The 13,179-nt window shown below is 43.4% G+C and overlaps 1 protein-coding gene across 21 annotated transcripts in view; it reads right to left on the bottom strand.

Annotated features, from left to right (window-relative positions):
- MACF1 (microtubule actin crosslinking factor 1) overlaps positions 1-13,179 on the bottom strand; it is a 338,282-nt gene that overhangs the window by 148,848 nt on the left and 176,255 nt on the right. For all 21 annotated transcript variants that reach the window (XM_081818157.1, XM_081818158.1, XM_081818155.1 and 18 more), the window contains 11 exons: positions 12,834-12,961; positions 12,657-12,750; positions 12,301-12,455; positions 11,225-11,501; positions 9,920-10,048; positions 8,773-8,850; positions 7,999-8,160; positions 5,898-6,002; positions 4,890-4,985; positions 3,702-3,827; positions 1,037-1,189 (listed from right to left, as the gene is read on the bottom strand). In XM_081818157.1, coding sequence (XP_081674283.1) covers positions 1,037-1,189; positions 3,702-3,827; positions 4,890-4,985; positions 5,898-6,002; positions 7,999-8,160; positions 8,773-8,850; positions 9,920-10,048; positions 11,225-11,501; positions 12,301-12,455; positions 12,657-12,750; positions 12,834-12,961 — 1,503 coding nt within the window. The remainder of the gene's footprint in view (positions 1-1,036; positions 1,190-3,701; positions 3,828-4,889; positions 4,986-5,897; positions 6,003-7,998; positions 8,161-8,772; positions 8,851-9,919; positions 10,049-11,224; positions 11,502-12,300; positions 12,456-12,656; positions 12,751-12,833; positions 12,962-13,179) is intronic.

Below are 13,179 nucleotides of genomic sequence, written 5' to 3'. Positions count from 1 at the left end.
GAAATACTGAGACGCAGAAAAGTGCCAGACAAGTTCATTCCTTTGCATTACAAATATCTACTGAGCCTAGTATGTGCCTGGAATTTCGGTGGGCCACTGGACATAAGAATGGTAAAATGGTAAACTGATAAACATGGTCTATATTCCACACATTCTGGTGGGGTATAGAGTTACAATACTGTGTGGAAAATGAAATTTACCAAGGAATGCATGAAAGGGACAATGACCCAGTCTTGCCTAGAGAGGTAGAGAAAGATTATTCAGGACCTTGAAGCCACATTAAGGAATTTAGGAATTGTAGGATGTAAGCAGGGGAATAACTTAAAAAAAAAAGATCATGCTGGGGGGCACCTGGGTGGCTCAGTCGGTTGGGTGGCCGACTGTTGATTTCAGCTCAGGTCATGATCTTGCGGTCTTGGGATTGAGCCCTGCTTTGAGCTCTGCTCTCAGCAGGGTGTCTGCTTGAGGATTCTCTCTCTCTTTTTCTCTCTCTCCCTCTGCCCCTACCCCGCTCATGTGCTCTCTCTCTCTCTCTCTAAAATAAATGAGTGAATCTTAAAAAAAAAAAAGATCATGCTGATGGAAAGATAAAGAATGCACTGAATTGGGGAGGCGACGCCATGATCCAAGTGAAAGAAACTGACGGTCTAACTTAGGGTAGTAGCTGCAAAGACAGAAAGAAGTACATCTAAGGGATATTTATCTACAAGTTGATACTGATTTGGTAGTCCTACCAGTTGTAGGGGATAAGAGGGGAAAAGCCAAAGGTATTGCTCAGGTGGTATAAAGTACCATTTCTGACACCACTTAGGATATGGGGCGGATGATGATGCCAATCTCCGAGGCAGGAAGCAGGTCAAGACTGTAGAGTTCGGGTTTTTTTTTTTTTAAAGTATGTTTAAGTTCTAATTAAAACAAAACAAAACAAAACAAAATCCCTCTACCATTGGACCTCTCCCTATCATAACCCTAACCGAAGGCTTCGCTTCTCCCTTCCTTTCCTCTGGAGTCAGAGGCGCCCCTTCCATCTCCTCACCTCTATCTGCCGGTAGTCACAGACAGCCTTCACAGAAATGGTGCTCTTCAGCACGTGGTCGGGACTTCGTGGCTTTAGCTGAACAATGGTTTTTGATCTCCCAACAAGACTGGCAACGGAACTCTTGGACTGTATAAGCTGCTCCTTTTCATCCTACAAAGTGAGAAGAAACACAAGAAGACATTAATGTTGCTACTCAGGGTGACTGAGTCAACAAAGAAGACTGAGTGCTCCACTCCCTCAGAGAATGTCATTTCTCAGTTAAGCAGGGACCCATGGTGGAGCCATCTTAGAAATACAAAGATAAAGAAACAAGGAGAGGATATTTGTCTTCTACCAAGTGCTTTTGTACTCAAATTGTTCAGCTTTCTCCTTGTGCCCTTTTCAATGAATCATGAAGCCACATGCAAAAATAATAAAAACATAAAACAAAAAGAATTGCCAGCTGCCAAATACAGATAAACACAGCTAACACAGGATTTCCCCAAATAAGGTTCAGAAAGCATGGAAGTTTAAGAACAATAATAACAACATTGCTGTTGCTATTATTATTATTATTATTATTATTATTCGCTTTCTTACTGGTAGAAGCCAGTTCTTGCCTTCTGCTTAGGAGAAGCCAGAATTGCGCTCTTTAAGAAATTTTTAAATAATTATACCTCCCAAGCTCTACTATTAATATTTTACTTTCTTAAATTGAGTCAAACTTTGTAGAGAAAGATCTTAGCTCTTCCACCAACAATTTATAAACTGATGCTGTTGGTGAAGACATCATTACAAATGATTTAGGATTTACCTTTTCGTGTCTTGCTGTGCCACAGTCACGTAAATTTGACTAATTTGAAAGAAGTATCATGCAAAATTGAAGCTCTCAAGTCTCTGCAAACCCCATTATCTTAAAAACTAATGAACTTCTTGCCCACAAAATTGGTAGCAATCTACTACCAATTGTGTTAGAGAGTAAAAGATAACTTTCATGTATTACCAGGATGTGTCAAGCCCATTTTGAGGTATAAAAAGTCCTTAGAAGAGGGCTTTCTTAGGATGGAAGTAGATGTGATGAGAGTAAAGAGTTAATAATGTTAAGAAATGCCATTAAAGAATTAAGAATATGCAAGTAAAGAAAAAGAAATGCTTAAATAAACTACCTGTGCCTGTCCCCGGGAGCATGATTGGAAGAAATACAACTTTAACTTATTAGTTAAGAAAGAGGAATGGAATATATCAGGGAGACAGCCACACTGTTCCATACTTGAGAGCTGGTCTACCCATTTCCGTGTCCTTGCAATAAAGATGTCAATTTCTGTCTAACCCACAGCCAAACATCTCAAGTTCCAGAGACCAAGTGCTCAGCGTGGTAAAAGTTCTGAAAAGAACCAGAAGCCATGACAGATGCTCCCGAACCTGACGGACAAGCTGAGGAAAAGCTGAGGAGCAGACTCAGGTGACTTCATGCCCAGATGACGCCGCCAACCCGAGGCCCCTGACCTGGAGAGGAGGGAACAGAGCAGCGACCCTCGAGAAGAGAAGATAGGACAACAATTGCAGAGGAGTTACCCTAAGACAGGAAGGTACTCTGTGGAAGGGAGGAGATAATAGCCAAGGATTATTATATTCCTCCTTCATACTTGAAGGACCTCCAAGAGAGACATTCTAGAGACAACATCTAAAACGTCAGGCTTTTATCCTTCATTCCAAGTTAATTAAATTAACAGATTATTTGCCCAGGTGAAACACTGAATGTGAACCCATTCACAGGTTAATAACACCTGAAAGTGTAAAAATAAATCAATAAATAATCAACTAATGTTCACAAATACCCAAGTCTCACTCAAGAAAAAAATGACGGTTTTGGGTTATTCTGGTTCTCTTACCTATAATTTTCTACTGAAATGAGAGTCCCCTGCTTCTCATATAGAAAAAATAATTTCCCTATTACATACTCTTCTATCTTAATTTGGGATGTAGTTGGAGCCTTGTCTTGCCAACTCTGTGTAATATACATTCAATACATGTAAACAGTCCTGCTCTGATTTTATTATCAGCATTCCTGAAAGAATAATTCATTGGAGAAAATGAATATAAAATTGATTTGGATTAAATACTAGATACAAAATTTTTTTAAGTTAATATTGCTACATATAAATATTGCATGATATCTAAATAAGATTTTAATGTCATCCTTAGTTAAAATCAATATTCTAATATCTCATTTTACCAAAACAAAATTACCGACAAGGAAAAATTTGGCTCAGGTCTAGTTCATTGATTTGTTTTTAATTCTCTTTGCATGAGGGAGTAAAAAAGAATTTGATGTCACCTAATCCCCTTCAACTCTATTTTTCATGCTCTACACCTCATAGTTGGTCCCAACTACTGAATTAAAATAGGAACAATGCAAAGAAAGTATGCTGAGCACTAAGTGGCTCAAGAGGAGAGGACTAGGCTGTTACTTCAATAGCATGCTCAAAGGAATCTTATTAGCAACTTTTTTTTACAGAAAGAAAAGAAAAAAAACAAAATTGGGGTTAAACTCTATTTGAACATGAGCCAGACTGTATAGTAATGACCCACTGCCCTGGAGCGTTCAAGGATATAAACAGCAGCAGCTGGGATGGTTTACTCTGTTTCTCAGAAGAAATCATCCCGCTGATGCAACACCCACCATGGAGTCCTGGAGCAGGTCCTCGAGGCGAGATAAGCTGGTGTTGTGGTCACAGGAGTATTTTCGTTTGATGGAGTCTTGGAGGTTCTTCAAAAATGACTCCAGGTCCCGTGCATCACTGAAGAACTGTGGGGAGTGGAGGGGTACCTCATGTGCAACTCATCATAACACAAGGATGTTAACCGAGAAAGAGCAATCTCCCCGTGCAGAGCTGAGCAGAACTGATGACTCTCCTGGATTACCGATGCTGCATTACATAGTCCACAGAAGTAGAAACCAAGGGCTTAAAATGCCATGTCCGGGAAATATTAGTGATGACAACCCCAAAGCCTATGGCACCCTATGGGAAAGTCAGTCGGCTTCCTCTCCTCGGAAATGCTGCTAGTGACAACACTTGGCTGTGAGGCAGACATCAAGAAAAGCCTAGAGGTTGAATGATCAAATGTTCCAATCCATTGATAAGGTAACAAAATGATCAGGAAGATTATTTCATTTAGGGCAAACCCAAATAGAGGTAACAGCTTATTTCCTCCTGCCACCCTCACCTGAAAACAAGGAGTATGTTCTCGATGTTGTGATCGACTGAAGAAAGAAAAATGGTCCTGATGTTTTACAGCTTGTCCCATCAAGAGGGAGGGTCTACTTTTCCCCTTGAAGCTGGGCATATAGGCACGTGACTTGCTTTGGCCAATGACACATTAATAAATGTGACAGCAGAGGAAAGGGCTTGAGCCCTGGGGCTTGCTCTCTCTGGCTGTTTGTGGAACGTAACTACTCCATGAAGCCCAGGAGAACCTATTAGATGCTACAGACTTGTATATGGACTTGTCCCACCACCCCAACCAACCATCTGACACGGAAGTGATGTTGTTTGGGACCCACCAGCCCCTCGCCTGCCTGCCAGCTGCCTGCAACCATCCATACTCTAGGCAAGATAAGAAAAACCATCTTTTCTCATCTCAGCGGAGCCTAGCCCCAATTACCAACCCACAGGACCAAGAGCTGGCTAAAGGATTGTTGTTCTAGGCAGCTGTGCTTTGGGGTGGTGGTTTACACAGCACAGGTTAACTGATGGAGATCTGTTTCACCCCACCTCTTCCCCATGCAGGGTTGTGCGCACACACACACATTCACACAGACACACAACGTGCACACACACACACACACACACACACAAAGTCCACATACCTGAAAGTAAGCAGTATTCTCTTTTACATGCTGCTCAACACACAAGCACAGCTGCTTCATCCACTGCAACTGGGACTGGGCGGCGGCACTGTAAGCCTGCAGCAACGGAACGCACACACAGAAGGGCAGGGCTTAACAACGTCTGCGTGCAATGCTCTCTTCCAAGCACAGCTCCGCCAGTGACAGGCCAGCCCAAGATACACGGAGATACCTGACGGGCATCGGCTGAGCGCTTGCCATCAGAAACAGGCTTGCCTTTCGTCCAACACGGGCTACATAGAAAAGGCCTCTCTTGTGCTCAACTGCAACCCCAGCTGACCCTTGAACAATGGAGGGGCTAGGGGCACCGAACCCCATGCAGTCAGAAATCCACATGTGACTTCTGACTCCCCAAAAACGTAACTAACAGCCTGCTTTTGACTGGAAGCTTTACTGATAACACAGTCAATAAACACCTGTTTTGTGCATTACACATATCATATACTATATATATATACTATATACTTGCAATAAAGTAAGCTACAGCAAAGAAAATGTTACTAAAAAATATCATAAGGAAGAGAAAATACATTTACAGTACTATATGGTATTTATTAAAAAAAAAAAAAAATCCCCATATAATTGGGCCCGGACAGTTCAAACCCATGTTGTTCAAGGGTCAGTTGTAAATGATCAGCAAAACCTGGACATAAAATAAATCCCTCCCAGATTCCTCCACTTTATCTCTTTTCTGGGCAAAGGCACCACACCAATAGGAGACAGGATCTGCCTGGATGCTTATTTGAAGAAATATGGTTCAATAGGAGTCTATAGCTCTTTTGGTTTCTCATCGCATTCTCTCCTTTGTTTGTAGTCTTTTGGGGACTGGGATGACAAGAGAGAGGATCCAAGACAAATGATCATGGACACTTCCTCCAGGTGTTGCAGGAGAACAAAGTCTCGGGTTTGAATGCTTCTCTGATGACGTCCTCTGAGCACCTGACCCCTACACATTCTCAAGTCACATACCTCCACAGTCTGCTTGGCTGGGTGGTTCTCAAGTGACAGCAACTCTGCTGTATCTTGCAGAGACCGAAACACATCCTGTTTCTCCTCCAGTTGCATTGTCAACTCCTGAAAATTGAATTCAGTTGTATGCAGTAAGTGCTATTAAAGGCTGTGTTCCCTGCCTGACTTTAAAGGAGCCTCCAACATAGGGTGAGCGCCAAAATGAGAGGAGTAAACAGCACATGCCAGAGGGTTTCAGAGAAGAGCAAAAATGCTAGAATTATTGGAGAATGATTCACAAAGATATGGGACCTGGGCCAGACCTGAGGAAGCAGGGAACACGGGGCGAGCACAGGAGGCAGAGGAAAGAGATAACTTGGCAGGCGGGGCTGGTTCTCGGCCCCACTGGCCTAACACGGTACCTGACACACCCTTAGATCCCCATCACTGACTGGCGGGCTTTGCTCAGACTGTCCTATCAGCCTGCAGTGCCCTCTGGCTTTAAATTCTGTTAATATTACAGGACCCAACTTAGATGCTAGCTCTTCTATGAAGCTGGGTACTGATTCCTGCCGTCAGATCTGATCCCTTCTTTGTAAACACTTTTTTTTTTTTAAAGATTTTATTTATTTTTTCAACAGAGAGAGACACAGCGAGAGAGGGAACACAAGCAGGGGGAGTGGGAGAGGGAGAAGCAGGCTTCCTGCGGAGCAGGGAGTCCGATGTGGGGCTCGATCCCAGGACCCCGGGGTCATGACCTGAGCCGAAGGCAGACGCTTAATGACTGAGCCACCCAGGCGCCCTAAGCACTTTCTTTTTATCTTTACCACAGCCTAATTCCCATTCTCGGACAGACTGTTTTCTGTGTTATAACATCTATTCTTTCTCCTTTACTACAGAAGAATCATATACCATTCTCCAATCAGGAGATGTTTATATTTTTTAAACTCTAATGGAATTAAAAAGTATCTAAAGTAAGTGTTAGTAAAAAAGTTTCCTATTTGCATAGAGTTTACAAAATCGTTAAAAACCTCTGAGATGTGGAAATACACTTAGCAAAAAATGACCCTACCTGTATTCACTGAAAAAGAATAAAAAGTATTATACCATTGTTCAATGCTGAATTTCCCTTCCCATTTTACAAATGAAGATTTTTGACCAAAAAATTATTAAATGAATTTAAGAGAATTAAGAATTTGTGAGAAGCCAAGAGTATACCTCAATTAAACAATATCTAAACCCTACACTAAGTGCTTTGCCTATATTAGCTAGTCAATCTTTTACATAACCCTTTGAAGTGGTACTATCTTCCCATTATATAGAGGTCCAGAGAGATTAAATAACTTCCCCAGGGTCAGAGAGTCAGTACGTAGAGGATTAAGAATTTTTTTTTTTAAGACTTTATTTTTTATTTATTTATTTGAGACAGAGAGAATGAGAGACAGAGAGCACGAGAGGGAGGAGGGTCAGAGGGAGAAGCAGACTCCCCGCCGAGCAGGGAGCCCCATGCGGCACTCGATCCCGGGACTCCAGGATCATGACCTGAGCCGAAGGCAGTCGCTCAACCAACTGAGCCACCCAGGCGCCCGAGGATTAAGAATTTGAACCCAGGTCTCTTTCACTCCAAAGCCTATCATCTCAAACACAAAGCTATTCTGAAATGACTCAACTTGCAGACTGTTAACTCTCTTTGTCCAAGACATTGCCTTTCTTTCTTTCTTTTTTTTAAATTTATTTGAGAGAGAGAATGAGAGAGAGAGAGAGAGAGAGAGAGAAGGGGCATAGGGAGAGGGAGAAGCAGACACCCCACTGAACAGGAAGCCCGATGCAGAGCTCAATCCCAGGATCATGACCTGAGCCAAAAGCAGGTACTTAACTGACTGAGTCACCCAGGCGCCCCAAGACACTGCCTTTCTAAATGCATTCTAAGTAAATACATTCTAGGGTTCAGGTTCCCCTCTCTCCATGTAGACTTCTCACACCCACAGATGCCTTTAAGCAGGGAGGTCCCTATTTCTACCTCGCAGAATGCAAATCCAGAAATCCAAGCTTTCAACAGACTAGCCTCTCTGTCTCCTTCTACGAATACATAAATATGACAGGTCTGTTGTGCAAGACTCACAGAGAAGTAATTTCTCTTGGCTGAGATGTTGGGATTGTTGTCACTCCAATCATATGCTAGTTCCTCCTCTTCCTTCTCATTCAACCAGATCAACTCAGCGGTGGCTCTGGAGACAAACTTATGCAGGCTCTGAAGGTGCCTCATCCGGAAGCTAGAAGTTTCCTAGACAAAGCAAGGATTACAAGGTTAGATTGCCAGGCTTTCCTCTGTTGAAGATAGCACATGTGACATCAAAGCAAAGAACAACCCAGGAAACAAATTTAGCCTTGATTTTTCATCTCTGGGTGCCTCTCCATGAACTCAAATTTAGTACAAGTTTGGTACAGGACTCCCAGAGCCCTGGTCAATCCTAGCAAGAACTCAGAACTCACCAGGCTTTTGTGGGGCTCCCTGAATGAAGAATGATCCAAGGCCTGTCCTACTCTGGACAATCTCGAAAGACAGGAACAAAGAAGAGACAGAAGAGGAGTCTCCTTCCTACTAATCTCAAACTTTTAGTTTTGGTGTCTCAAAGCACAGATAGTCACTGCTTGGGTGAAACACGGAAACTAGGACAGGTTCTACTTAATTAAAACTTTCTGGGGCAATGGTTTCTGATCCACTAAGAAAATTGAGAAAATGTTATAATACATATGAACAAATGCAAAGTAAGTGATATAACCTAATAAACAGAAAACCAAAACAGGGCTGAACCATAAACTTTCTGAATTAGCGAAGACAGTTGTGTGGAAGGAACTGGACTGTCCCTGAAGAGAACAAAAAGCCAAAACTTACCTTCAGTTTACAATACTGTGTCTCCAGTTTTCCAAGAGTTTCAACATAACTGGTATGGAAATTTTGGGACATTTTTCCCTGATAAGAAAGGCATGAAATAAAGATGTATTAGAGAAAAAGTAAGTAAACTCTATGTCCAGTATGGTTTCAACTATGTCTGCACACAGATAGGAACTGGCTAGTTGAGATAACAAATCTCTAGGCCAGGTTTCCAAGCCTGGGGCAGCACTGGGTGAGGGACGGTTCAGTGGGGATGAATACAGCTGACAGATCTCGTGCTTCCAGTAACTCTGGGAGGTTTCTAGCAAAACCTATGCCTGATGATTCCCAAACTACTCGATTGCTTTTTTGAAGGGAAAAGTTGAAATTACAAATGGGAGGACAGAATGAGGCAGGGAAAGACTGAGTGAGTAGTTTCTCCAAACCAGCTCTCCCTGCAGGCAGGAGGTGAAGTGGAAGGAGCATGAAGTTTTGGAGCAGAGGGCCTGAGTTTAGAAACTGCACCCACTACATACTGATTTTGAATTTAGCTTTCAGTATCTCAATTCTTTTTAGAAAAAAGGGTTAAGGGGCACCTGGGTGGCTCAGTCCTTAAGCATCTGCCTTCAGCTCAGGTCATGATCCCAGGGTCCTGGGATCGAGCCCCGCATTGGGCTCCCTGCTCAGCGGGAAGCCTGCTTCTCCCTCTCTCATGCCCCCTGCTTGTGTTCCCTCTCTCGTTGTGTCTCTGTCAAATAAATAAATAAAATCTTTAAAAAAAAAATAGAAAAAAGGGTTAATAAAAATACGTTGCTCATAAGGGTATTTCAAAGAGCAAGAGACACTTCATGTGGAAAGGGAATTTGTTGTAAAGTGCTGCTCATGGTTATCATTCTTTTCCAGAACCCCCTTCTCCTATGTCTTTTTTGTTTGGTTTGGTTTTTAAGTAGTCTCCACACCCAGTGTGGAGCCCAACATGGAACTTGAACTCACAATCCTGAGATCAAGACCTGAGCTGAGATCAAGAGTCAGACGCTGAACCAACTGAGCCACTCAGGTGCCCCCAGAGCCCCCTTCTCCTCAGAAATAGCTGCACCGTTGGTGAGCTACTCCATTACCTGCCCCACCTCACCACACCCTCCCATAATGGATTCTGAATGCCACGAACCTCATACAACCTGGCCTCTTTGACACTTGAGCCCAGTTCTTCCACATTGGTGTGGATGTGCTGCTGTGTTTCCAGCTGCAACTCCACACTAGGCAGGTCATTGCCCCACTCTGCTCGCTCCAGTTTCATCTGGAAAAGAAGAAATATGTATATAATTGGCTGAATAGGGCAAACACAGAAAATTTTCAGAACTGATGTTGGGCAAGGGGGTTGAGGGTTGAAGACTGGGCAAGAGGACACCTAGGACATCTCCATCATGGTCTCTCACAGGAAAACATGCCATTGTCACCCCCAAGGAGCTGGAGACTAGACCACACCAACTACTATAGCAGGGGCAGCCTTCTGTTGCCTCATTATGGGATACATTCCTGAATTTACCAACCAGAAAAGTGTTTCCACAGTTGAAGATTAACTTTATAGTTTAGGCCTTTTCCTTTATGGAGGCTCTTCATTTCACAATGAGAATGGATATAAGAAAGAAATATCTGAAAATGTTAAACTTTATTCATGGCATCAACTATTGACCAATGGCAAGTAATTTTCAAATAGCTTATCTTTGGATGTTTTTATTTATTGGTACATGGGGAGTCAACCTTCAGGGCATGGGAAGAATTTAACAGAAAACAAAAGGAAGGGGCACCTGGGTGGCTCAGTCAGTTAAGTGTTCGCCTTCAGCTCAGGCCGTGAACCCGGGGTCCTGGGATTGAGCCCCGCATCGGGCTCCCTGCTCAGTGGGAGTCTGCTTCTCCCTCTCCCTCTGCCCCTCCCCCTGCTTGTGCTCGCTATCTCTCTCTCTCAAATAAATAAAATCTTAAAAATAAAGAAAATAAAAGGATTAGAAGGATAAAAAGGACAGTATCAAACTTGACCCACTATCCTAGAATACATGTAAATAGTGCCCCTAAGAATTGTGAAACACAGGGGGCCTTGCTTAAACTCAAGAGGTAAGACCAACAACAAAGAGTGAAGAATAAGCTCCTCTGCCAATGAGGAAATTTCCGAAAAGGTGACTGAGATTTATAGACTGCAATTTCTCCCAAGAGCTCCACTTTGAGCAGTTGGCTAAAGGGAACAGACTCCCAAAGGGCTTCAAATCAGAAAAGCCTATGCTATTCAGTGTGGGATTTTTGAGGATTTGAGCTGACCCCACCCATTTAACATTTGAGAAGGGGGCTTGAGTCCCTGGCAGCATTAATAATTAAGAGAGTTTACACAAGGGGCATATAGCAACCTGGCCCCCTTAGACAAGCTGCTGGATCCAGTAAACCTGAATGCACTGCATAAGCATTTGAAACATACACCCACCTGCATTTCTTCTACCCAGGACAGTAGTTCATACACAAATCGAAGATTGCCTTCATCCTCAGAGGAGGAGATAGACACAAGTTCAGCCCGAGTCATGGGCTTTCGGAACCAGGAGGTAGAGGAAGAGTATGTTCCCTTGGTCACGGGTTCTGCTTTCAGATGAGTAGTGGTTAAAGTAGAGGGTGGAGCCAATTCAAGCGAAGTGAAATGGCCCTTCCGATACAAGTTTGTACACTCTAGACGCAAGGTGACCAGCTCATCCTGCAGGCGCATAACCCTGAAATGCAAGAAGAGAAAAAAGGAAGGGACTTAAATCTGTAACTCACTTTTTTTTAAGTAAGGCTCCACTCCCAATGTGCAGCTTGAACTCACAACCCTGAGATCAAGAGTCACATGTTCCACTGACTGAGCCAGCCAGGCGCCCCTGTAATGCACTTTTTAAGATAAAGTACTCCTTATCCATTTGACAAGGATGAGATAAAAATAAAAATGAGATCATATCAGGAAAAGTGTTTTGAAAAAGAAGTGTTATATGAACACAAGGTGGTATTAACATCTTCATCGTTCAGAGTTGTTGAGGCAAATACCAAATTACAATGTTAATTGGAGGGAGGCAAACCAGTATCTGTTTACATAACTCTTGGATGGTATGACAGAATGAACAATGGATTAGGGGTCAAAAGATGTGAGTCTTAGTCTTGGCTCTGTACAAACTATGTGACTTAGATGCTCCTCATCCCCTCTATGGGGCTTGGTTTTCTTCTCTATAAAATGATGCATTCGATCACCAGCAGTTCTAACCCAGATGTGGTACTGTATCCCGGCAGGTCACTCTGAAATATGTGTGGGTGTTATAAGATGCCACAATGATGAGGGAATCCTACAGGTACTTAGTGGATGGGGCCTGCAGTGAGGGGAAATTGTTCTCCACCATGAGAATTTTCCTGCCCCAAATACCTGTAGTATCTCCACTGAGACACTGACCTCCCATCCAAGTTACAAGATTCAGAGACTGACTCTTGATCTGTGACCCTCAGCAGTAAGCAAGCCCTCTGTCAGAGTCTCATGTTCCTTACCTAAAAGCCAGCTCTTCTAGCTGGTAGTAATTCTCATCCCGTAGGATCTGGAGGTCCACCTGCAGCTGCCTAATGAGACCTTCACATTCCTGAATGTACATGATGACATCTGATTCACACTGTACCGGCTGTCCCGATTCCAGGTGAGCAGCATCCTAAGACAGAAAGGGAGTAATGGGCATGGGAGAACGCCAGTGCCCCCAGCCACCTGGACCGAGGGAGCCAAGGGGGTCACTGCACATCCAAGAGTAAGGAAGAGACATGGCTGGACTTCTCAACCATTAATCTGGACCATTAGAGCACAGGGTGAGAAGGGGAGAACACGTGACATGAGGAGAGAGACAACACACACTCACAGCCTGCAGTGTATTCTTAGCTAGTGTCAGCTTCTCTTCACAGTTCAAAGCACCATTCTGGATTTTGTTTGCAATCTGTAGCAGCAATTCCAGCCTATAATAAGATAAAAACCATAGTCATGTGCCAGGCTCCAAATGGGTAGGTTACATCAGGTTGCCTTCAGGCCCTGGGCCCACCTCTCCACAGCTGGGCGAAGCGACTTCTCTCGCTCCAGCATCTCAATGATGAGCTTTCCCCACTCTTCCTCCACGTCATTCGGGTGGTAACCTTGAGGCAGTTTAATTCGGCCGAATTCGATCCACACCTAAAAAATCCCAGAGACACTCATTTAGTCCAAAAATACAGCCATGCCCTCAGGCCCAGTTTTATGCGTTCTTGCTACCTCACTTCTTGCTTCTTCACCCCGCCACTGGCAGTTTCTCCCGTGTCCAATAAGAGGAAACAACTGAATACTTAGCAGTACCTCAACTTGAGGTGAGAGCAGAGAAACCACTTCCAAAATACAGGGACTACTACCTGTTC

Source organism: Leptonychotes weddellii, chromosome 4 (genome assembly GCF_054177405.1).
Source record: "Leptonychotes weddellii isolate Sample4059 chromosome 4, ASM5417740v2, whole genome shotgun sequence".
In the NCBI taxonomy this organism is placed as follows: Eukaryota; Metazoa; Chordata; class Mammalia; order Carnivora; family Phocidae; genus Leptonychotes; species Leptonychotes weddellii.
Note: the sequence above shows the minus strand (reverse complement) of the source record. Positions and strands in the feature narration are given on the sequence as shown.